This window comes from Nakaseomyces bracarensis (assembly GCF_045282275.1).
Source record: "Nakaseomyces bracarensis strain CBM3 chromosome Unknown Scaff13_0, whole genome shotgun sequence".
NCBI classification, from domain to species: domain Eukaryota; kingdom Fungi; phylum Ascomycota; class Saccharomycetes; order Saccharomycetales; family Saccharomycetaceae; genus Nakaseomyces; species Nakaseomyces bracarensis.
In genome coordinates, this window is record NW_027263959.1 from 1,958,157 (window position 1) to 1,983,242 (window position 25,086).

The 25,086-nt window shown below is 37.6% G+C and overlaps 10 protein-coding genes across 10 annotated transcripts; 3 read left to right on the top strand and 7 right to left on the bottom strand.

The window, feature by feature from the left end:
* Positions 1-665: 665 nt before the first annotated feature.
* RNR1 (ribonucleotide-diphosphate reductase subunit RNR1) lies at positions 666-3,353 on the bottom strand (the record flags this gene model as incomplete). Its single annotated transcript, XM_071055059.1, has 1 exon — positions 666-3,353. The coding sequence occupies one exon, from the start codon at positions 3,351-3,353 to the stop codon at positions 666-668; it is 2,688 nt and encodes an 895-aa protein (XP_070909752.1).
* Positions 3,354-4,280: 927 nt separating this feature from the next.
* ARG56 (bifunctional acetylglutamate kinase/N-acetyl-gamma-glutamyl-phosphate reductase) lies at positions 4,281-6,911 on the bottom strand (the record flags this gene model as incomplete). Its single annotated transcript, XM_071055060.1, has 1 exon — positions 4,281-6,911. The coding sequence occupies one exon, from the start codon at positions 6,909-6,911 to the stop codon at positions 4,281-4,283; it is 2,631 nt and encodes an 876-aa protein (XP_070909753.1).
* A 1,048-nt stretch (positions 6,912-7,959) lies between these two features.
* On the bottom strand, positions 7,960-9,885 carry MOT2 (CCR4-NOT core ubiquitin-protein ligase subunit MOT2; the record flags this gene model as incomplete). The annotated part of the gene is made up of 1 exon (XM_071055061.1): positions 7,960-9,885. The coding sequence occupies one exon, from the start codon at positions 9,883-9,885 to the stop codon at positions 7,960-7,962; it is 1,926 nt and encodes a 641-aa protein (XP_070909754.1).
* An 897-nt stretch (positions 9,886-10,782) lies between these two features.
* On the bottom strand, positions 10,783-11,259 carry RGI1 (Rgi1p; the record flags this gene model as incomplete). Its single annotated transcript, XM_071055062.1, has 1 exon — positions 10,783-11,259. The coding sequence occupies one exon, from the start codon at positions 11,257-11,259 to the stop codon at positions 10,783-10,785; it is 477 nt and encodes a 158-aa protein (XP_070909755.1).
* Positions 11,260-13,036: 1,777 nt separating this feature from the next.
* Positions 13,037-14,701, top strand: ICL1 (isocitrate lyase 1; the record flags this gene model as incomplete). Its single annotated transcript, XM_071055063.1, has 1 exon — positions 13,037-14,701. The coding sequence occupies one exon, from the start codon at positions 13,037-13,039 to the stop codon at positions 14,699-14,701; it is 1,665 nt and encodes a 554-aa protein (XP_070909756.1).
* A 1,817-nt stretch (positions 14,702-16,518) lies between these two features.
* On the top strand, positions 16,519-18,171 carry VHR2 (Vhr2p; the record flags this gene model as incomplete). The annotated part of the gene is made up of 1 exon (XM_071055064.1): positions 16,519-18,171. One exon carries the CDS (start codon positions 16,519-16,521, stop codon positions 18,169-18,171), a length of 1,653 nt encoding a protein of 550 aa, XP_070909757.1.
* A 1,356-nt stretch (positions 18,172-19,527) lies between these two features.
* On the bottom strand, positions 19,528-20,196 carry THO1 (Tho1p; the record flags this gene model as incomplete). The annotated part of the gene is made up of 1 exon (XM_071055065.1): positions 19,528-20,196. The coding sequence occupies one exon, from the start codon at positions 20,194-20,196 to the stop codon at positions 19,528-19,530; it is 669 nt and encodes a 222-aa protein (XP_070909758.1).
* A 454-nt stretch (positions 20,197-20,650) lies between these two features.
* CEM1 (fatty acid synthase CEM1) lies at positions 20,651-21,970 on the top strand (the record flags this gene model as incomplete). The annotated part of the gene is made up of 1 exon (XM_071055066.1): positions 20,651-21,970. One exon carries the CDS (start codon positions 20,651-20,653, stop codon positions 21,968-21,970), a length of 1,320 nt encoding a protein of 439 aa, XP_070909759.1.
* A 329-nt stretch (positions 21,971-22,299) lies between these two features.
* On the bottom strand, positions 22,300-23,889 carry RNJ42_04903 (cytosine permease; the record flags this gene model as incomplete). The annotated part of the gene is made up of 1 exon (XM_071055067.1): positions 22,300-23,889. One exon carries the CDS (start codon positions 23,887-23,889, stop codon positions 22,300-22,302), a length of 1,590 nt encoding a protein of 529 aa, XP_070909760.1.
* A 768-nt stretch (positions 23,890-24,657) lies between these two features.
* Positions 24,658-24,954, bottom strand: PET117 (Pet117p; the record flags this gene model as incomplete). The annotated part of the gene is made up of 1 exon (XM_071055068.1): positions 24,658-24,954. The coding sequence occupies one exon, from the start codon at positions 24,952-24,954 to the stop codon at positions 24,658-24,660; it is 297 nt and encodes a 98-aa protein (XP_070909761.1).
* Between the last annotated feature and the right edge of the window lie 132 nt (positions 24,955-25,086).

A 25,086-nucleotide genomic window follows, 5' to 3' on the forward strand; every position in this document is an offset into this window, starting at 1 on the left:
CTGATTGTACTGGTGATCGAATATGCCCTTGCTTAATTATAGCGCCAATTAACTTCCTTATTAGATTTGACTTATAAAATGCCTTTTATAGTCAGAAGAAATTATAGGAACAAAACACAAACGCAGCCAATAGATATTTAATTTTGGTCTTTATAGTAACTTGATATTTGACTAAATTGTAGAGAATTAACTACAGGGATTGAAAAGTTTAACTATAATTCATATCGATACACAGGCCCTTTATTTTGTATTTTCTTAAATTTCCAACAAACTCCTAAATTAGTATAAAGTGATCACTATTGTTCGGATATTCAAAATTTGTACCTAAAGATAATTTAGTTCGTTTAGACATTATAACTTTGAAGTTATAGAAGGTTTACCTACTAATTTTTAAGTAATATATAACACAACACCTTCGACTTTTATCTTTGATTTTAGAAAAATAAAATTTTTATCGTTACTATATATAAAATATACAAAAAAAATCGTGATAATGATAAGCTTTTAATATAAAAACCCAACTTGTATCAAAAATATAAAAATTACACCGAAAAATTAATAGAAATTAGTAAAAACCCCGAATAAGTAGAAATATTAGAACATCTGAAAAACAAAAATAGAAATCTATGATAAAAAAGGATATGCATGCAACAAAAATAATCAAACTAACCAGAGCACATTTCACAGGCTTCTGGCTTGTCAATAGCGCAAGCAATAACCTTAGAGTTGTAAATATCAAATTCTGTTTCAGCATCATTCTCAGCATCTGGGGCTACATCTTTCTTTTCTTCCTTAATTGGAATGTTGGTGGTTGCTGAAGAAACTGGAGTTGATGGGTGTTCAGAAACCTTCAAAGATCCGACACTGCTAGATAGATCATCGTTGGATGAGGACGCAGATGGGGTCAAAGAAACATCTCTGGATTGTTCAGATTCTTGGATTTCAGAGATCTTTGGTGGTTTGATGGAAGCCCAGTCAGCAGAAAAGTTACTTGGCTCGAAGGAAGGTTGACTTTCAACATAAGAAGGTCTCTTCAAATTGGATAGATCGGCTACGTTGTTTGAGGCTTTATCAGCAACGTCCTTATCAATAGTAAATTGAATAGCAGCAGAAGCAGCTTGAGTTCTCAAATAGTACATACCAGTCTTCAAACCCTTCTTCCAACCGTAGAAATGCATACTTGTGATCTTACCCATAGTTGGAGCTTGCAAGAACAAGTTCATAGAGTGGGATTGATCAATGTAAATGGAACGGTCTGCAGCCATATTGATAATGGTCTTTTGAGAGATCTCCCAGACAGTCTTGTACAAATCCTTTAATTCTTGTGGAATGTTAGGTAGGTTTTGAATAGAACCGTTTTGAGCAATGATATGTTGCTTCATACCATCATCCCAAACACCTAAGTCAACCAAATCACGCAACAAGTATGGATTAACAATTTGGAATTCACCAGAAAGAACACGACGAGAGTACATGTTGGAAGTAACTGGTTCGAAACATTCATTGTAACCCAAAATTTGTGAGGTAGAAGCAGTTGGCATTGGAGCCATAGTCAAAGAGTTTCTAACACCATGTTTCATGATGTCTTGTCTCAAAGTGTCCCAATCCCACATACCTAGTGGCTTTTGGTTCCACATATCGAATTGTAGAACACCCTTAGAAATAGGAGAACCTTCGAAAGTAGCATATGCGCCATCTTGCTTAGCCAATTCCATGGAAGCTTCCAAAGAGGCGTGGTAAATAGTTTCGAAAATTTGAATATTCAACTTAGCGGCACCTTCAGAGTCAAATGGTAGACGCAACAACATGAAAGTATCAGCCAAACCTTGAACACCCAATGCAATAGGTCTGTGTCTCATGTTAGACTTCTTAGCTTCTGGGACTGGGTAGTAGTTACGGTCAATAACCTTGTTCAAGTTACGAGTGATGACCTTAGCAATGTCGTGCAACTTTTGGAAGTTGTAAGTCGAGGTCTTACCATCTTCAGAGGTTTCAATGAAAGCTGGCAAAGCGATAGAAGCCAAGTTACAGACGGCAGTCTCATCCGGAGCGGAGTATTCGACGATTTCACAACACAAGTTAGAAGACTTGATAACACCCAAGTTTCTTTGGTTAGACTTCTCGTTACAGGCATCCTTGTAGATCATGAAAGGAGTACCAGTTTCGGTTTGAGCCTCCAAGATGGAGTACCACAACTTTTGGGCTTTAATGGTCTTACCACGGCCTTCTCTTTCGTAACGTTCGTAAAGTTCCTTGAATTCTTGACCGTAGCAGTCACTTAGACCTGGAGCGGAACTTGGAGAGAACAAAGTCCAGTTACCGTTTTGTTCAACACGTTCCATGAACAAATCTGGGATCCATAGAGCTGGGAACAAATCTCTGGCACGGATTTCTTCCTTACCGTGGTTCTTTCTGATGTCGATGAAATCGAAGATATCGGCGTGCCATGGTTCTAAGTATAGAGCAAAAGCACCTGGTCTCTTGTTACCACCTTGGTCAACATAACGAGCGGTGTTGTTGAAGACACGAACCATAGGGATCAAACCGTTAGAAGTACCGTTGGTACCAGCAATGTAAGAACCAGTGGAACGAATGTTGTGAATGTGAAGACCAATACCACCAGCAGTCTTGGAAATCAAGGCACATTCCTTCAAGGTATCGTAAATACCCTCAATAGAGTCGTCCTTCATGGCGACCAAGAAACAAGAGGACATTTGTGGCTTTGGAGTACCAGCGTTGAAAAGTGTTGGAGAAGCGTGAATGAAGTATCTTAGAGACATAAGGTTGTAAGTTTCCAAAGCACCGGCAATATCTCTACCATGGATACCTAGAGCAACTCTCATAATCAAGTGTTGTGGACGTTCAGCAACGGCACCGTTGATTCTCAACAGGTAGGAACGTTCTAGAGTCTTGAAACCGAAATAGTTGAATTGGAAATCTCTGTCGTAGACAATAGCAGAATCCAGTTCGTCCTTGTTGTCCTGTACAATTTGGAAGACTTCGTCACTAATCATAGGAGCATGCTTACCAGTGGCTGGGTTGATATAGTGATATAGATCAGCGACCACTTGGGAAAATTGCTTTGTGGTCTGCTTATGCAGGTTAGAAATAGCAACTCTAGCAGCTAGGATAGCGTAATCTGGGTGGACAGTAGTCATGTATGCACATGTCTCGGCAGCTAAGTTGTCCAACTCAATAGTGGTAACACCCTCATAGACACCAGAAATAATTCTCTGAGTGACTTTAACAGCATCTACACGTGAATCTAAACCATAACAGAGTCTCGAAATACGAGCTGTAATCTTGTCAAACTTGACAGGTTCTTTACGACCACTTCTTTTAATAACATACATTGTATAAATCTGTTTTTGTTTTTATAGCTGTATTACCTTTTTTTAAAAATCTTTTTACTTTTGTAAGTAATTTCAATCAGTCTTTACTTTATTGTATTATGTTCTTCTTAGTATCTATTGGTTTTTCTTTGATGAATAAAGATAAGATCAAATAAAAGGTTTTTTTTGGTTTCGTTATTATAATAATAATATTATTATTTTTTTTTTAAATTAAAGAGAATAGAAAGTCTGTGTAATATTTAATTAAAATAAAAATGATCCTCTTTTATATATTTTATTAATTTATTTCAAATACCAAATATGAACAAAGAAACACGAAAATAGCAGCTTCTCTATTCATTATCCATTACTAATAACTTATGCTTTAAATTAAAGAAAGACAATTATCCTTCAACATTTAAAGAAAGAGAAAATTTTTTTCTCACCCTTCTGCCTGTCTGTAACTGGTGAAATGGCTATTTCCTCCCTTTCTGCGTCTCTTTCTATGGGTGCGTGACGCGTGAGAAAAAAAGCAAGCATTTTGTCCAATTTGGTACACTCTGTGCGTGTCTTTCTGTGTAACGGTACGCGTAAAATGATGAAAATGTAAACAATAATAAGCTTCTTGTATTTCGATTGGGAATAGAAAGTGGAAGCCCACCAAAACAAATAGCCTGAATTTTTTTGATAGATGACGCGTTTATATTCCTTGGTTCGTGTATTTTTTTATTTATGTTTTTGTTTATACAACCAAAAATTGAATGCCTCTTTAGGTAAAGTTATTAAAATGACGTCTTCCCGTCTCTCTATCTCTGCTCAAAACGGTTTAGTTTATATACGTTTACCTTAGATGTTGCAGTCAATTAGCTGTACTAGAAAGAATATAAATAAAAAAAGTAAAAATAAAACTATTATAATTTCATTACTATATATTTATTTCTTTATCCTTTAACAAATTATCTTGTCCTTAGGGATACCGTCATATTCGCCGTAGCCCATAGCTAGGTTCATGTTCTGTAAACATTGGGTGGCTGCACCCTTTAGTAGATTGTCAATAGTACCACAGACTACAACTCTATCCTTGGTATCGTTTAATTTGAACCCTCCGATCACCACGCCGTGTGTACCTGAAATGTCCTTGACTGAGGGAATATCATTGATAATGTGTACTAGGGTTTCTCCCTCGTAGAACTTCTTGTAAATCTCTTGGACTTGTTCACTGGATTCAATACTTCCCTTCTTAATCGGTATGGAGACTGTTAGAGCGATACCTTGGAACCATTGACCTACATGTGGAATGAATGCAATCTCATGTCCAAGACGGGTTGAGATTTCACGCTCGTGGATATGATTGGTGAGAGCATATGGGATCAAGTTGTCACTTAGAACCTTGATGTCATTCTTTGGAGATGGCTTGGCACCTGCACCAGAATAACCAGAGACACCAAAAACAGTTGGAAGGCCATCAACATATTTCAATAAAGGCGCAATCGAGAGTTGGGACCCAGTAGCATAACAGCCTGGGTTTGAGATTTGTTTGGCGTTAATGATACTCTCCCTGTTGTTGATCTCAGGAAGACCGTAAGCCCACTCTTTCTCAGATACAAATCTGTGGTCAGCAGAGAGATCAATAATCTTTGAGTTACCTTTGCCTTGTTGAACAGCACCAATGAACTTCTCGGAAACATTGTTTGGTAAAGCCATAATCCAGACATCTACAGCATTCTCAGATTCTAGTTTGGTAATATCCTCTAGTTGCAAATTATCATAAATGATCTCAGCCTTGTCGTAGTCAGCCAGCTTTTGACCCTTCAACTCACGACTGGAAACATGAGATATTTCGAAATATGGATGCTGATTAATTAGAGCAACTAGGTTTCTGCCGGTGTACCCTCTGGCACCAATTAGTGCGACACGGGATTTCTCTTTATTAGTTACCTCAAATTTAGGAGCTGTTCTCTGCACTGTTGAGTAAGATCTTTTGGATTGCCCAGCAGCAAATACACCACTTGGACCATTGGCAGATGCTGTGGTTGTTCTTGTAAAATCGCCAATTAATTCAGATATAGTATTTAAATCGTTAACACCATACCAAAAAAGAACCTTACCGTCTTTCAGATAGGAACCTTGGGACTTGTCAAAATGCCATGCTATATTTCCGTCGTCTTCGGATACCACCCATTGCAAAGCTTTGAAATCACGCTTCAATGTACTAAATACATTATCAGTCACATTATTCAACCAAGCTGAGCTAGTACATAAGAACTTGTCCAGTTTTGGGATTTTCTCATCAGTTTTAACAATGGCTAGAGCTTCCAATGGTTCGTCGGAGTAAGAAACAAAGTTACTGTTCTCAAGCTCTCTCAAGTAAGTAGCTGCTGACAATTTGTTTGAAGCGACATCTGGATCTCTTTGTAAAGCAACTCTCAAAGAATCGGATGATGGGAATTCCTCAAGACTAGATCTCTTGATAAGCTTGTAACCTCTTCTAATCATGGTACCAGCACCAGAATCAGTGAACAATTCTTTTTGCAAATCTTGGACATTAATAATCGCAACCGAAGAAGAACGTGGTAGATAGTCAAGCAACTCTTTGATTTCCTTGATCTTTAACTTAGTACCATACTTAACCCAGCTCTGTTTCAACAACTCCTCGTATTCCTCATCTAAGTTGATCATAGAGATTCTTTCGCCTGTTTCACCATTAATAATACCACCTTTCTCGTTTAGATAAACAATCTTTAGTGGCTCAAAGACACGAGCAAGCTCACCAGCAGCCACATCAGCATTAACATTCAACATTTGACCTGCTGGGGTTTCGGCCAAAGACGTTAGAATTGGTAGAGCTCCGGCTTTAATAGAGGCCTCGATTGCGTCCTTGTTCACCTTGGTTATGTCACCAACAAGGTTATATTTATCTTTATCTAAATAGTTGGCAGTGAAAACACCAGAGGTAATTGGTCTGGCACGAACACCTAGTTGTTCTAGAGCAGTAACTAATTTCAAGTTTTGCTCCAAGAAACATTCTCTCACTACAGCCATGGTGTGTTCGTCGGTAATTCTAATACCATCGATGTAATCAGGCTCAATACCTTGTGCTTCAAGTCTACCATTAACTTGAGGCCCAGTACCATGCAGGACAATTGGGTAAAGACCGACGTGATAAAGGAATGCTAGACATGACGCCAGTTCCTGCAAATTGTCACTAATTATGGCACCTCCAACTTTAATAACTGCAAATTGCTGTTGAGATACAGAAGTGAAGTACTTCAAGTACTGTTCAACTTCTCTCTTGGTGCTGATGTTGTTCAATAATTGGATAACAGTTGATCTGGTACCTGAAGTGCCCACACCGTTCGAGGAAGAAAGAGCCCTCTTAGAGTATCCTACTTTCTTATTATTGAAAGTAATGTGTGTATTCTGTGTATTGATTTGAGAGTCGTTGCTCTTCTCATTAGAAAAGACGAGTGAAGCCTTTGGGGCAGTAGAATATCTCCCCCTGGATAACAATTGTGATACTTGTCTAAACTTAGAGACATTAAACCTCTTAGAATAGAGGAGAACATTGACCGATGACATAATTGTTTATTTGCCAATGCTTTTATTTTTTTATGCAGATATTAGTATAGTAATAAAGCTTCTATATGTTATTAATGAAATTTTGACTTGCGATGCTTTCTCCAGATATTTTTTTTTTGGTTCTTAATGCAAAAAAAAATACGGGACCTTGAAAAATCAGGAGACTTAGAAACTAATGCAGTGGATTGAACACAATTATGTGTAAAGTAATGAAATTGTTATAATATTTCCTTAATCAGTGAGTCCAAAGCTCAAAAAGATAATCGAGAGATATAAATTATAAAGCAGTGTGAAAAAACCTTGATAGTCATCAAGAGGGTACTACTTTATATAATCTCAAATAATCTCAATATGATTTCGGACCAATCTCATATCTCGCTACTGATTTCCATTTTCTTGAGCTTTTTTTTTCAAGTCTATTGTTGTATTTTTGGTTGTTTTTTAAGTGGAATTCGCAAACAGTTTTTTTAACTTGATTTCTTCGGAGTAAAGTTAGTTTCCGTTTAGGTCGTCGTCTTTTGGCTTCTCTATCTCTTTCCTCGGAGAGAGTGTATTGGGGGGAGAGCCGGGAGAAAAAACTTTCTTGCAGAGTGCTATAATATGTAAAAAAATTTGACTCACATTTTTTGTGGTAGGAAGAAGCGAGATAAGTTTCTCTAGTTCCACCTTCCGTTAACGGTAATACAAACCATTTTATTTACCAGTTCCTCTCTAAATGGAATCTAATAGCGATATACGTTTTTGTACCATCCGTTAATAGATAGAGCATTAATAACTAAACTCTCCTGGATCAATTGTTTAAAATCTGAAGACGTAATTAGTTATGGTTTTAAAGGTCACACATATAGGTAAACAAACCTAGTAATCAGCTAGATATGATTATTTTGTGTATTGAAATTCTTTATATATATATATGCATGTGTATATAGTATAATATGGTAGGTTTTTTTAACAGTTAAAAAAAAATTAACATATAAAATAAGTAGCACAAATTGTAGACAACTTTAATGGATACAACTATTCTTTATAGGTTTAGGACTTTGAAACTCTAATTAGCTGCAGCTAGTCTCTTACCACTGATTAATTGGTTCAAAAGATCATTAGAGCCAACATTGTTGGCTTGCATTTGAGACATTTGTGGTTGTTGTTGAGATTGTTGCTTTTGCAACATGTCTTGTTGTGAGACAAACATACCTGGTGGAGCTGAACTATTGCTGGCCATACCCATTGGCATTTGTTGGTATTGTTGTAGACCTTGTGCTTGTTGCTGTGGATGTAGTTGTTGTGGAGGTTGCATGCCTTGCATGACAACGTGTTGTGGACCTGGAGTACCGTTAGCCATTGCATTGCCACCTAGTTGCGAAATATTTGGATTTATTGGATGATTGATTGGTGTTTGGTTACCATTGTTGTTGGCGGCTGCGGCTGCGGCTGCGGCTGCATTGGCATTTGCAATACTCTGGACATTTGGAAGATTAATTAGTTCTGGTTGGTTGGCACTGACATTTTGTAAAAATTGTATAACTGATTGAGAGTAATCTGTAGGCTTGATAGCTAGAATTTCTACTAACTTCTTAGTTATTATGTTATCACTAGTTTCTACTGGTTCGATCTTATCCCACGTAAACAATGATGGGTAGGCATTCATTCTTTCTTCATCGATTAAGTTTGATCTTAAGCTGAAATGTTTATTCTCGTAGTTTGATAGTGATTTCATTCTGTCATTTAGGAAGTTTACGCAACCATTTAGGACATCAAATGGATCAACATATTCCTTTGAGTTAGCAGAGTTCTTCTTCTTATTTCCACTTGTATTATTGTTCGTAGTCTTCGAGTTATTGGATTGCAGATCATTATTAGCTTCATTTTCTTGGTTCAAAGTGTCATTCAAGGTTGGGAGGTTGATAGAACTAGATGGCTTCGATAGGTTAATATTGGCAATGGCAGATGCAGTCTGGCTGATACCCCAGGGGTTGGCTTTACTTGGAGGAGCTGGAGCTGGAGTTAGTACAGGAGTTGGCGCATTCGAATCATTATGAATATTGGAACTACTGTTACTGTTGTGCAAATGAGCCTTGAGAGGCAGTGGAGATGGAGCAGCTGAACCGAACTCGTTGGAACCCTTGAAGGAACCAGCAGAAACCGGGGTCTGGTTTTGTTGCTGTAACTTGTTTGCAGCTTCTCTTCTGTTGAATGAATCTGCTTCTTCGCCAGGTTCATGCAAGAACATACAGTTTGGATTTGGGCAAACCATTCCTTTCAGATAGGAGGAGCAGTACTTAGTTGTACCATAAGCTGCCTTTATCAAGCGGCCATCCATATAAGTACCATCAACTTGTGCGATACACCTTGCGGCGTCATCCTTGGCTGCAAACGTAATGTAGACACCATAACCAGGAGAATGGTGATGATAGTGATCATTGCTGTTACCACTATGTGGGTTTTTTCTATTTACGACAATTTTGTTAATCTTACCGTACTGTCCGAAGTATTTGTCAGATTTCAAAGTGACCGCCACCTCTTCGTACGGAACAGGAGGATTCACACCAACAACATAAACCAAGTTCTTTTGTATAACTCTGGTTCCCGCCAAATGTTTCCGGTTATTATGCTCGTATTCTTTCTTCTCTTTTTCCCTTTGTTTCCTTTCCTTCTCCTTTCTTGCAAGTTTAGCTCTCTCCATCTTTAATTCCTCAGGAGAAAGAACCACATACCGTACTGATTCGTCATCATACTTCCGACGACAAGCAGGACACCTACCGTTCAGTTCTGGGTTCTGTCTAATATTGTTGTAACAAAACTGACAAATTTGATATCCACATGGACATGGGAAAAAGTTTTTATCAGTAATATCTAGCGGTTCGATACATAATGGACAGTAATCCTCCTCATCTTCAGATAGAAAAGAAGTATCGTAATTACTTAATGTGTTTTGAATAGCTTGTTGGTTCTCTTGAATGTGTGGATTAATCATAATTTTTTTATGGTTTTTTAAATAGTTTGTTTCCTTTTTATTATTAGATGTTTTTTATAACTTTTTGATCGTTATTTTAAATTCACAAAAGTATTTTATATTATTTTAGTCTAGGGTTTATCAAATCTTAAATCCACTGTTTTATTTGGAATTAAATTTCTTTTAATTTTTCTACAATATAATATTGAAGAGCTAGGCGAAGTTTTCTTATAATTATTCTTTTTAAAAAAAAAAATCTCTCAGAAGTATTGATCTTTATTAATATCGATTTTCAATTCAAACAAAGAGCTGTTGTCTAATTCAGTATTTTACCTAAAATTGTAAATATTGTTAAAACTAGGTAAAATTTCTATTTCAATTTTTTTTTTTTCTCTTTCCCTCTCTTATTGTCGTTGCTTCTTTTTTAATGATGGATACAGGAGCTCGTACACAATGTTTTAATTGTTGGTCATGTGATATAATCACGTGGACAGTTTTTCGATCAATAGAGTAATGATAAGTGATTAGATAGTTTATCTCTTTCATTATAGTATATCTTCAGCTAGAATGTTAAAAGTTATTGTAATTGTGGTTGTAAATAGTTATGTGAACAATATATTGTTTTACGAGGTGTCGTTAGTATTGATTTAATGTATTTTAGCTTAGCGTGCGATTGTTACTAAGTCGCGATACCAACACCAAAACATTAAATAAACAAATCTACGTAAGACTTTTATTTTTTTTGGTTACATGTGTGTTTGAGAATAATGTTATTGTATTATTATTATATAAACATCGTAAAATATACTTTAAATATTATATATGTTAGTTTTTTAATTATTTCTCTTATATTATCGTAAAATCATTAGAATTAACAAGATTTAGTAGTAGAAGTGTTGATCAGATTTTTTTTTCATTTTACTGGATTGGTACAGTCTTGTAGTCAACATCAACATGGGCATTGTCATGGTGACACATAACAGTGACCTCGAGTCTGAACTTCTTGTCATGGTACTCAGTCTCTTCACCGTAGTGCCACGTGATTTGTTCAAAGGTTTCCTCCTTAGACTTGTTGTGGAACTTCAATTCAGGCTTATGTAGGGCCTCCTTGATATCCTTCAACAAATGCTTCTCAATGTGTTGGTGCAAATGTCTCACGAACCTCTTGTTATGGGAGTTGTTGGTGTCCTTGATCTTCTCAGGGTCATCATGGGCCTCATGTAGTACGAATGGAGGGAAGTAAGTCAACTTACAGTGGATGTGGTCGAATTCTTCATCCTCAGTTTCGTTTTGAATGAAATGTTCGAAATCTCCAAGATCTTCAAACACTTTCAGGGATTCACCGTCCTTAGTAACGACAGTAGAGACCTTTACCTTCTTATCCTTCTTAGCCATTTTTTTGTTTTTTCTAGTTTTTGTTTTTATATATATTTATATGTTAGTTCTTATTAGGTTCTCTTTTTATAAATAATTTTAGAGAAGTATTAAACAATTAAATGTGAAAATCTTCCCTCTATTTATATCTTTTTTTTTTTATTTTATTTTATATATTTTATTTATTTTTTTCTTTTAATAAAAACAAGCACTAACCATTGATTATCCATCAATACAAATACTGCCATCTGATTTGCTATTTGTTTCTATTTACTCTACAAAGGTTGTTGTGTATTGATTGTTATAGCTCTCTCTCCCTCTCTCTTTTGTTCTTTCCCCCTTCTCATCCTTCTCCCCTTCCCCTTCTTTTTTTTTTTATGTCAATGCTGGTCCCCCCCTTTGTTCTGTTCTCATTGTGCGATTGTTCTTCTATCTCGAATTGAATTTAAATCAAATCAATTCAATTCAATACTCAATCAAAAAAATTAAGAAACCCCCTTGCCCCTCCCTATTTAGCCATTTTTTTATTTCTTCCACACCCCCCGCATTTTTTAATTATTCTAGTGATAACGTCAATCATTTCAAACTTCTCTTCGATATTTTAATGGTCAACCGCCTCCCTTTCCTCTCTTCCCCCCACTACATTACTAGCTTCTCTTTTGTCTCATCCTATGCCCCACCCCCGTTCCATTTTTAGCATTGTTCTTTTATTGTAGAACCAGGGTGTTAGGATTTCTTCACTTCCACCTATGTCTTAAACGCCGACACGATTGTTCTTTTTTCTTTTCCAACCCCCCGGTACTCATTGTTTCGTTACTCTTCTCTTCACAATTCAACACTACAACACTACATTACAGACGCACTGTCTCTTTCGTGATACTTTCCTTTCCTCCCCCCCCCTTTTTTTTTGTTATTTTATCAATCTCTCCCGACTTCTCTCGTGATGGATCCTTTAAAAACCTTTCCCCCCCCACAGACTCTTCTCTTCACTCTGCGCTTCCCGTTCCCTCCCTCAGTATTTTCTTTTCTTTTTCAATATTTTTCAGGAAGCCTCCCCTCCCATTTTATTTTTATTTTTATTTTCCTCAATGCTACAGCCCTTCAATCAGGGTAAATAGTATTTATCTACGACAAGAAAGTCAGATGCTATTTTGTCAACATTTACGTTTCTTGAATTCAATCTACCCCGTAAGACCGGGAAATTTGTTCTTCTGGCCTTCGTATAGTCTGATATTCAGGAAAGGAAATTTTACAACCAAAGAAAAAAAACTCCGAGTTCTCGGTATGTCTCTTATACTAGTCATCGCCTTGCTCGAGAAGTTCAGTTAGAAATAAAAAAAAGGGGAGTCATAGTGTCATTTTATTCATGTCATTGTTTGCTGACACACACACACACACACTCATCCCACAAATAAATAAACTAAGCTTCAACACCAATCATCTCTCTCCATTCACCCGTTCTTTTCACTTTTAATTGTTCATAAAGATGAAATTATAGCCGAACCTTTGCTTTTCGGACCAATGGACAGAAAAAGCTTCGATGTCAAATAAAAGTAATAAAATTATAGCTTATAATCTTTGATTTACATTGAATCAGTAATTTGAAATATATATTTAAAAAAAAAATATATATATATAAAGGGTCACTAACCAACTTTTAATTATTATTTCTCTTAACTTATAATATTATCTTACATTAAAATATAATAAAATAAAGAAAAAAAACAAGTATATAGAAGTAAACTCTTTGTTCACTTTATTACTGAAAAGAATTACCAACAAAAAAATAAAATAAAAAATGCCAGTTCCTACTAATCCTACAGCTAACGAGTTTGAGGCTCTACAAGCTAGAATCGATAAAGATGCTAAAGAGATCGAACAATGGTGGTCTCAACCAAGATGGAAGAAGACTAAGAGAATTTATTCCGCTAGAGATATCGCTGTCAGACGTGGTACTTTCCCATCGCTAACATACCCATCTACTGTAATGGCCCAGAAATGCTACAAAGTGCTCGAGAAACACCACAAGGAAGGTACTGTTTCACGTACCTTCGGTGCCATGGACCCAGTGCAGGTCTCACAAATGGCTAAATTCTTGGACTCTATCTACATCTCCGGATGGCAATGTTCCTCTACGGCCTCCACTTCTAACGAACCAGGCCCAGATTTAGCTGATTATCCAATGGACACTGTTCCAAACAAAGTTGAACACTTGTTCAAGGCCCAACAATTCCACGACAGGAAACAATGGGAAGATAGAGCCAAGGCTAAGTCCCAAAAGGAACTTGACGCCATGGGCCCTGCTATTGACTACTTGACTCCAATCATCGCCGATGCCGATGCCGGTCACGGTGGTTTGACTGCTGTCTACAAGCTAACCAAGATGTTCATTGAACGTGGTGCCGCCGGTATCCACATGGAAGATCAAACTTCTACCAATAAGAAGTGTGGTCACATGGCTGGTAGATGTGTCATCCCAGTCCAAGAACACATTAACAGATTAGTTACTATTAGAATGTGCGCCGATGTGATGAACAGTGACTTGATCATTGTCGCTAGAACCGATTCTGAGGCTGCCACCTTGATCAGTTCCACCATTGACACCAGAGACCACTACTTCATCGTCGGTGCCACTAACCCTGACATCGAACCTTTTGCTGAGAGTATGGAAAGAGCCATCATGGCTGGTGTCTCCGGTGAAGAGCTACAAAAGTTGGAAGAAGATTGGAAGGCTAAGGCTGGTCTAAAGCTTTTCCATGAAGCCTTCGCTGACGAAGTCAGCAAATCTAACCTATCAAACAAGGAAGAAATCATCAAGAAGTTCAACTCCAAGGTTGGCCCATTGACCGAAACTTCCCACCGTGAAGCCAAGAAGCTAGCCAAGGAACTATTGGGTAAGGACATCTTCTTCGACTGGGAACTACCAAGAGTCAGAGAAGGTCTATACCGTTACCACGGTGGTACCCAATGTTCTGTCATGAGAGCTCGTGCTTTTGCTCCATACGCTGACTTGGTCTGGATGGAGTCCAACTACCCAGACTTCGAACAAGCTAGAGAGTTCGCTGAAGGTGTCAAGGCTAAATACCCTGACCAATGGTTGGCTTACAACTTGTCTCCTTCCTTCAACTGGCCAAAGGCTATGTCTGTTGACGAGTCTGCTACTTTCATCGAAAGATTAGGTAAGCTAGGTTACATCTGGCAATTCATTACTTTGGCAGGTCTGCATACAACTGCTTTGGCCACTCACAAGTTCTCTCAAGAGTTCGCCGCTGAAGGTATGAAGGCATATGCCCAAAACGTGCAACAAAAGGAAATGGACGTAGGTGTTGATGTCCTAAAACATCAAAAATGGTCAGGTGCTGAATACATTGATGGTCTTTTGAAGTTAGCTCAAGGTGGTGTTACCGCTACTGCAGCTATGGGTCAAGGTGTTACTGAAGACCAATTCAAATCTAACCTATAAGAAACAAACAAACTTTACCAATTATAGTTTCACTTCACTGTTAGTACATAAAGGAGAATTCTCGAATATTACTCCGCACAATTATTAAAGATACGTATATATATTCTTTTTATTTTTCTATCTCCGGCACTATTAAACAATTTATTTCTCTGTATTTGTTGTTATTTTCTCCTTATATAATTTTAATATAAATTTATTATTATTTATTATTTATTACTTACTATTATTTGGTTATTATTATTTAACTTATTTATAGAAGTCACCACGAACGTCCGTACAGAGTTGAATTTTTTTTTTTATAAGGGGGAATCCCTTTGACTCAGATTTGCAATGCGTCTTTCTATGCATTGATAGCCTGTCGCCACCCCCCCTGCAAATCTTTCTGCGCTACATCTTATAGTGTTCACATAGTGATGTCATCAATATTTCCTCTACGAACGTACAACCCTACACATAGTTTTTCTCTAATTAATATCTTATGTGTCAAATGATACTTTCTTTTCTCGATACGTACTGGTTTTTCATCAGGATCAAGTGAAGTAACATGTACGGAATTTTCTAAGATATCATTTTTTTTGACACATAATATAATGAAAGTACTTTTTCGCCATGCGGGATTGCGTTTCCGCAGTTCATTTCGTAGTGTAGTTTCTATTTTAAGCAAGGGTCTCTACGAATTTTTTTGGTGATGTAATTTTTTTAGTGCTGTGTTTTTAACTTTCAGACAAATTCTCTTGGCCAATATATCGGATAGAATTATAGAAAAAAATACGTACGGACCCGTCTCTGAAACAACGCACCAGACTTCTAATGCCCTACGCTTCAAGAACACGAACACGAAGTAGTGCCAATGAAAATCCCATAGAAAAATACGCACGAACCCGAAAAAAAGAAAGAAATTTTAGTATGGGCTACAGTATGAAAAGAGGCGCTTCGAGAGTACGATGAAAACGCAAAGTTCTCTGACATTCTATACAGAAAGTGCCGTAGTGTCCTGGTTCGATCCTCGAGGGGCAATTTTTATTTTTTTTCACTTCCAGTTCTTCATGGGGTGTTGGAAATGGATTACAATAACTGAGTCGTTGTTCGCTAGAAATATGCGCAGAGGACACTTCGTCATTTCCTTAAGAGAAGAAAGATCATCGAGGACACAATGGATTTCAAAAGGGAAGACCCAATGGCAAAAAAAAAAAAGAAACCACCGATTGTTTTTTACTTCATGTGCAAAAAAAAGTGGTATTCCGGTGTTTGGGACAACGATATTAGATAGCGAGTACGCTGAGAGTTGGGAGATGGGAGTCGATAGAAGGTTTAGTGAGTGAGAACAGGAGAGGCCCCAGTAGAGAGACAGTAAACTGTAGAGAGTTATAGAGAGAAAAGTGGAAAAAAACAACAACGAAAAACTAGTCGACGATTCTTTTTGTTCGACGAGTCTCAACTGAATCTTGATTTCTTTCAATGATAACACCATTACCTGAAAAAAAAAAATTTTTTTTTTCTTCCTCTTCTATAAAGCTGATTCAATTAAATATAGATAAGCAAATTTTAGAATATAACTGATAATACTTCAATAGAACTAGATAAATAAGTTACCAAGGAGCTTATGATTCATTTTCGATAAGATCATTAAAAAAAATAAGCTATCAAGAAACAAACCTCATCAACTTAATAATCAATCAAAAAAGAAAATTTTAAAAAAAAAAAAAAATTATTTTGTTTAAATAGTAGATATATTAGAAAGATTTTCTAAATCCAAAACTAGATAAAACTAAGAACCAAGAAAATAATAAAACAAAAATAAAACATACAAAAAAAAAATGCCATTATCTGCTTCAGGTTATGGTACTACACATAAAATCAGAGAACAATTAGATTTCACCGATGAAATTAAGTGGAAGCAATTTTCTAGTAGAAGATTGGAGTTGATTGACAAGTTTGAATTGAGTAAACATAAGGCGAGTGAACAGGACGACAACATCAAGCAGATAGCTAATATGTTGAGGATTGAATTTGAGTTTCCTGTAGAGGCTACTCAAGGATTTGAAAAACTTGTTACCGCAGCAGTCCAATCCGTTAGGAGGAACAGAAAGAGGTCTAAAAAGAAGACACCTTCTTCTAGCACTACTAAGAAGGTACGGAAGCCAATGACCCCAACTGGCACCAGATCGCAGTCTGAGAATGTTAGTGGCAGAAGTAGAAGTAACAGCTCAAGCAGTTCTTCCAGCTCCATTAGTAGTGTCAGTACTGCTGTGGCTACGAACAGCAACGGCGGTTCAAATCATACAACTCAGAATGGTGATGCCCAGTCAGTTCCACCACCAACCCAGGGCCAAATCTCCAGGGTGAATACGCCAACGTCAATTGCCTCTCCACCATCCACTATCTCATTACCATACCATCACTCAGTATTATCACCACCAAACAATAGCTTTCAGAACGCTGTTCAAAATATATTACTACCGTTACCTACATCTTTAAAGAAATCTAATTTGTTATCCAACAGTAATGAGTCTCAGCAGCCAAAACCACAGAAGCCTGCCACTGATGAGGATGTCGCCAAATCTATCATCTCGGATTTGATAATTTTGCCCGTGATTCATAATAAGGCGTTCATTGAATTGGTTAAGAACTCTGAGACTTGTAAGTCCATTGTATCTAAGAGTGATTCCCAAAATACTTCGACTTCGAGTCCATCTACAGCTGTTACGTTTTTTGCCACATTTGCTAACATAGAGATCCTGGGTGAAATGGCGATCAAGTTTTCAATCTCCTTTTCAGTTGAAAACAACTACTCTCAAAAGTTTGCTGATATTGCATCCACAAAGGAATACATTACTCTGAAGACTTTCCAGCAAGAGTCCTTAACTAGCTTAGCAAAGAATTTATTCAACAAGTTCAACATTAATGCCAATACTTTCAAACAGCAGGATTCTCCATACATCTCTAAGCTGTTATTTATAATTATTGGCTGTTTGGTAAAGGATCATGGATTTAACGAGACATTGACTGCACTCAATCCTCTACTAGAGGAATTGACTTTAAGTCAGTTTACTGGAAATAGCTCATCTTCATCCTCTACCCCAGGAAACACCAAGCCTGCAGTCGGTCTAGACATATTGAGTGCTGTATCTCTACAAATAGATCAAGAATCTCAAAATAAAACCGAGTCACCATCTAATCAGAACAATCTCTTTACTCAACTTAATAACAACAGCATCAAGCTTCCTCAGCCGCAAAGGAGACCTGATACTCCATCAACCACATTAACTCTGCCTATTCCTACTCCATCCTCCTCGGTCCCTACTAGGTCTTCATCTGCAATTGCTGTCAAACCAGATGTAAGTGTTATTGATAACATATTAAGCAGAATAAATCAAAGAAACACATCGCAAGAACAAGAAGGTGATAAAAAGAGGCATCTGTTTAAAGATGGTAACCTTCCACATCCAATCGCCCAATCATTATCCTAATTTTGCCTCTATTGGCAAAGCTTAAAATTAAAAAGGGATTTCTAAAACAAAAACGTTTCCTTTTTCCCTATAATTGTAATAATAGTTGTCTCTCCTTCACTGCATTCTTTTCTCATGATTATTATAGCTCAATGCCAGAGGCAACTATGTTCAAATGAATTACTTTCTTCAAAACCTAGTGAAGAAAATAATTCTTTAATGACCTTTAAACTTTTGTCGTCATATCATAAAAAAAAAGAACTAGTTTACTAGATCAATAAAAAACAAACGGTACACCATTGTTCTAATTAAAAAAAAAAGACACCCTTAAATCAAATGGACAATTGAACGTTATTAGTTCAAATTTAATATACAGTTTAACTTTTTTTTTTTTTATTATATAAAGACTACACACAATTGCATTATCATGAAAAATTAATTATATTTCATTTAGATTTGGAAAGTCCTTGAAAGAGATCTAATACTTTTTCCAGATATATATACCTTTTGATTTCACATTCTTAATGTGTGTCTATTGTAGAAAATTTTTCTTAAATTTTTTTTTTACTACCTTATTTACATTAATGTTGTAATTTAATAAACAATTAATTTTAATTTATTATATTATTATTTTCCTACGGTATTTTCTCCTGGACTTCTTCAGGGCCCTCTCTTTCATTATCTTATCTAATCAATATCTTATCTTTACCTTGTTCCTCGCTTTATTCCACACTTTTGTTTTTTTCGGCATTCCCCATTATGCCTAAGTAATCCCTGTACAAATGAATATGCAAACAGACAAAGGCCATTTAATGACACATTTTGACCAATACCAGTAAAAAAGAACGTGACGTACTAGAGAGAGAGCCTTCGATGAACAGAGTCTCAAGAATGATTTGGATACAAGAATACAAGTTATAACAATTTAACAGTAAGTAGAACTGTAGTGTTCGTTTTTATGAAACTTGTTTTGGGCATCAGTCCCAAAATAAATATAATTAATAGATATACAATTTGTCTTTTATCTTATACTATCGATGTAAGGTAGATTAATAAAACAAAGAAAGATAAAAGGTAAAGCTCAAAGAAAAAAAAAACAACAACGTAACACTAGAGAACTAATTGACCTTTTTCAAAGGTCAATGCGAAACGAGTATCAAGATATCTTTTGTTTTACTCCTTGAGGGAAACATTAATATAATAAAAACTTCTTAAAATAAAAAATAAAGACGAAAACAAACTTTTTAGAATCTTTTCTATTTCGTTACAAGAATGGAGTAGTGGGTGTGGGGGAAAGTTATTTTATTAGTGGAAAAAAGTAAAAGTGGAATAAAAGTAAAACAATATAAAAAATAAGAAAAACAATAACAAACGGGGTTACCATCTTCTACGACCACCTCTATTCTTATTAACTCTACCTCTTCTGTTGTTACCACCTTTTCTTCCTTGATTGTTTTTAATTGGCTTAGGTTTAGGAGCTTGAGGCTTAACTAATCCTAACTCGACAGCAATTGGCATGTTACGCTCAACACCGAACTTCTCGATACGCGTCTTCATTCTTTCCAGAGTGTCAATTTGTTCTTGTTCAGCAGCAAACTTCTTAGCACGGTGTAGTTTCTTGTCGATAAGCTCAATGGCTCTCTGCTTGATCTCCTCAGAGGACAATGTGTCAAATAGTTCCTTCTCTGGTTCTTTCTTCTCTTCTTCCTTGACAGGTATTGGTGCTTCTTCTTCTTCTTCTACTTTTTCCTCAGTTGGTGCAGCTTCAACAGCAGTCTCCGTAGTCTCCGTACTCTCAACATGTGCCTCCGTTGGCTCAACAGCACTCTCTTGTACAGCTGATACCTCAGGAACAGGCTCGACAACATCAGTGTTAGTTTCCGCTGGAGCAGAAACTTCTTCAACAGCCTCTGGAGCACTCACACCTTTGGTCTTGTCATCGCTTTCAAGTCTCTCAATCAATTGGTTCTTCAATCCAGCAGTTGGCAAGTTCCTACTAGTTAGAAGTTCTTTCAATTGGACAACAGTCAACGTAGAATAACTCATTGTTAATTACTCTTCTTTTATTTTTCTCTCCGTGTGATTTAATCTGTTTATCTAATATAGAAAACAGGTGTCCTCTTAGAATTAATTTGAACTTGTTCTTTCAAGTTAAATACTGTTTTAAATAAATAATATTACAGTTTATATCAGAATAATGATAGAATATTAGATTCTCGACAACTAAACAGGCTGGTCTCTCTCATTCTTTAAGAGGTGTTGTGTTTTCGCCCTTTTTGCCGTTAAACCAACAACAACAAAAAAAAAGGATCTGCACATAGTTACCCGGAAATTTGAATTTTTCTATTTCTTTTCCTCCGATTAGTTCCGGGGGAGGCCGGAGTAGATCGGATGTAATAGTTCCTATATAAATCTGGTGCTTATGGTTGAGAGCTAGATAGATGTTTGAGTCTGTCCAGGATTGGTACCTAGTTGTAAAGCAGGAACAGCAGTCTGAAATATGTCTAGAAGGGTAGTGGTTACTGGGCTCGGGTGTGTGACTCCGTTGGGTCACTCCGTTCGGGAGTCCTGGAGACGTCTGTTACAATCTGACAGTAACGGTATCACCAGGCTGAGGGAACTAGAGAATTATGGGATATTTAAGAAGTGGGATATATTTCCGGAGGAATTGAGTGTTGGTGCGGTCCAAGGGCTGGCCCAATTGGTGGAGCGCAATAAGGAACTTTTCAGTCCTCAAGATGAAAGAAGGATGTCTAGTTTTATCAAGCTTGCTGTGTTGTCTAGTTATGAGGCCTTGGAACAAGCTGGTCTGCTCAATGAGGCGTTACAAGTGAACAAGAATTTGGTTGATCCAGATAGGTTCGGTTGTCTCATAGGGTCTGGAATTGGATCTATTGCTGACATTTATGAGACATCGTTGAGCTTCGATTCAAATCCGAAGAAGAATAAGGTGAACCCGTACTTTGTTCCTAGGATCTTGACGAATATGGCTGCTGGAAATGTAGCTATCAAGTTCAATCTTCGAGGTCCTTCTCACAGTGTCTCTACAGCGTGTGCTACTGGTAATAATGCGATTGGAGATGGCTACAACATGATCAAACTTGGCATGCAAGATATTTGCTTGGCAGGGGCATCTGAAGCTAGTGTACACCCGTTAAGTCTGGCAGGATTTCTGAGAGCCAAGAGCATAACGTTGGATGGTGTATCGAGACCATTCGACAAGAATCGCAGCGGGTTTGTATTAGGTGAGGGTGCTGGTATCATTGTTATGGAATCTCTTGAGACTGCTAAGAAAAGGAACGCCAACATTCTGGCAGAGGTTGTAGGTTACGGAATGAGCTGTGATGCTCACCACATAACTTCACCTCCCGAAAATGGTGAAGGCGCCTCGCGTGCCATGAAGATGGCACTAGATCTCTCTCACGACAATGTTAAACCAGAAGATGTAGACTATGTCAACGCACACGCAACTTCTACTAAGTTAGGTGATACGGCTGAAACTCACGCTATATACTCTACTCTGATAGATAATGTCGATAGGAAGCACCCTGTTCATATATCAAGTAACAAGGGTTCCATGGGTCACTTGCTGGGCGCAGCCGGCGCTGTAGAGAGTATTTTTACAGTACTTTCTTTACACAATAAAATTGTTCCTCATACCAATAACCTCAAAAATCTCTTTGAAGATGCTGAGTCATCACAAATGAATTTCGTGAAAGAACCTACTACTGTAGAACATATCAACTACGCCCTCTGCAATAGTTTCGGATTTGGGGGTGTCAACACTGCTATCTTGTTCAAAAGGTGGCAGACAAGTTAAAATGATGACCGTAGAATACCTGTAATATTTTTCTCTTATACTTGTATCATTACAACGTAGGAACTAATGCGTTATTTCTTTTTTCTTTTCAAAGAGCAACATTAATAATAAGAACGAATATTTTTATCTTTTTATTTTCTATATATAATTAATTAATTAAAGTTACATGCAATTAGAATAAACGTAATACAGTGAAGTAATAATGCTGAAGTTCGGATTGTTGATCCATTTAGTAATGCAAAAAAAAGGAGACTCGTTAGGTTTTGGCTCATAAAAGCAGAAAACCATGCAAAGGAATAATAAATAATAGTGAGTTATGATTGATTATCTTAGCGACCGAAGTATTTCAGTTCGAATGGTCTAACAATGTTGTAAACGACGAAAGCCCAAGCACCACCTAACTCAATACCAATATCACCACCGTATTCACCGATTAATCTACCGATTTCACCAGTCCAGTAAGTTTGAGACATACCTAGAGCAACACCGAAAGCACCTACGACTAGCGAGATAGTACCTGCAATACCAATTGGTAATTTCTGGAAGTTGTTCCAGTCATCAACGTTATAGTTTCTGAAGCTGTTACGTCTGTAAATCAAGTGTTCAGACAAGGCAATACAGATATAGATGGATAGATAGTAAGCAATGGAATCCATGAAGTATTGCATGAAAGTGGAGAAGAAGTAAACGGCTGGAATAGAGATACCAAGGGCAGCCAAGTTACCAATCATAGTCCACACAATTCTTGGAATCTTAGCGAATGGTTCCCAAACAGATTGAGCAGACAAAGCAATGGTGTACATGTTTGGAACATTGTTGGCGACTGTAGACATGGCAAGGATGACACAGCAGAATTGACCAAAGCCGTGCAAGGAATCTGGAACCAAGATGGCAAAGGTCAAACCACCCATACCGTTCTTGTTATAGTATTCTTGCCATGGGGTGTAAAAGACAGCAGCTTGAGCGCAAGCACTACCCAAGATCATAGTAAAGAACAATGGGAAGGCCAAACCAGCAGTCAAGGCGAAGAAAATCTTGTAAGAGTTTGTGTTTCTTGGCATGTACACGGTATAGTCAGCGGCGTAAGTGGTCCAACCAGCAGCGAAACCGAAGACAGCGGAACCAAAGGACAACACTGCACCGGCGGTGGTAGCACCAGAACCCCAGTCACCGTTGTGGAACTTACCAGAGATCTTTAATCTAGCGATAAGAACCAAGAAGACTGCGAAATTTGGAATCCACGAGTATTTCTCGTAGACGTGAATGATCTTGTAACCGAAGAAAGAGACCAAGATAGTGGCACCGATGATGACAATACAGCCACCCCACAAGGGCAGACGGTGAGGACCTGGGTTAATTTCATTTAACAGTTGGGAAGCTGCGACGGTGTTGACGATACCCCAACCGACACAAGCCACAGAGTTAATCAGCGCGAAGATTCTAGCGGTGATGTTACCGACCAGGAACCTAGACAAGACCATCTGTCTCAGACCGAACTTGGCACCGAAGACAGAGAAGAAGGCCACAGCCAAGAGACCCAGGATGTTGAAGAAGATGATGGTTAGCACGGAGACACCGAAGTTCAAACCGAACACCAGCGGGCCGAGACCACCAATAGCCAGAGCCGGCAGCACCATGTTCGCCGAGAACCACATAGAGGCTGCGTTTATCAGCGAGTCATCGTTCTTCTCATCGTCAGTAATGGGCTCGATACCTTTCGTCTCGGCACTGATCATCGCAGCAAGCCTGTTGAAGATGGACAGTTTGGTCTCAAGAACATCGGTGTTGTCATTGATCTCCGTGGTATCCATCTCCACATAGTGCTTGTCGTTCATAGGAGAGGACTTACTATTGACATCACTGGAGTCCACATGCATCTCCAGGTCATAGTAATCCCTTTTATCATCCGTATAGGACATTGTAATTTGTTCTATAATAATAAGTTTTTTTTTGCTTTGTCTTATTGTCTTATTGTCTTTTATTGTCTTGTCATATAAAATAAAGAAATAAATATTTTAAATTCCTTTATTATATATCTATTCCTAAAAAAAAAGAAGTTAAGAGTTGAGGTTGAAAAAAAAAAGAAGTAAAGTCTTACCAGCTCCCCCACTACAGATTTTTAGAGCTTTTTTTTTTCGTGATAATATAATATAATATAAGATAATATAAGATAATATAATATAAATTAAATTAATTAGCAGCTAAACCGGAAAATTAGAGAAGATAAAAAAAAAAGCAATTCTCTCTTAGTTTTTCCGGATTGAGCAATAGATAGTAAAGAAGGCCTTCCCACCGCCCCCCCGCTGTTACTGTTGGTCGTGTAAAAAATCGCATCACAATCGCATCAGCATCACCAAATCACTACTGCACCAAATCACTGCAATCGCAGCAGCAGCAAATACAATACATAAAAATAGGGTCATACCAATATAAGCAAATCCCTATTCTTATCTTTTACTACAGTAATTACGTACAAGAGATAAGATTGCTATTGCTTTTTTTTTCTTTCCTGCCTCTCTCTCTCTGTCTCTTCTCCTATCAAATGTGTTTTTTTTTCAGCAGAGGAAAGGCCTGTGGTCGTACAGCAGTACTTCCTATTTCAATATTGCTTTTTTTTTTATTCGTACTAAATGTCCATATTTCGTACTAAGGTCTATATTTGCTATTTACAAGGGGTACTGTTACTTTCATTTTTCGATTCTCTCGCCGTCCTTTGTCACGACCTCTCCGCTGAGCGGTTGCACAGCCTCGTATTTCCTCCGGAGTTCCTGCTGGATGTCGTGCTCGTTCCTGTTGAGCAGCTTCTTCTCGTCCGTGGCAGCGGGCATCAGCTTCCTCTTCTTCTCGGCAACACGCTGCGCGTCCTTGATAGGCCCCTGGTGGAGCGTGTCCCGCTCCATGGCCTGCACATAGTGCACACCGATAACAGTGCTCACCGTCAGTATAGAACAGACACTAAACGTGATCTTACTAGCACGACTCATTGTTCTTCTCCTCCCCTTTCAACTTTTTTGCAATCTTAAATCTTTAATACCAACTAAAATAATAAAAAGAGCTTTTTGAGCTCCTCTCTTTCTCTCTTTTTATTTACTTTCGTTCCCTTACCCGGTGTAGAG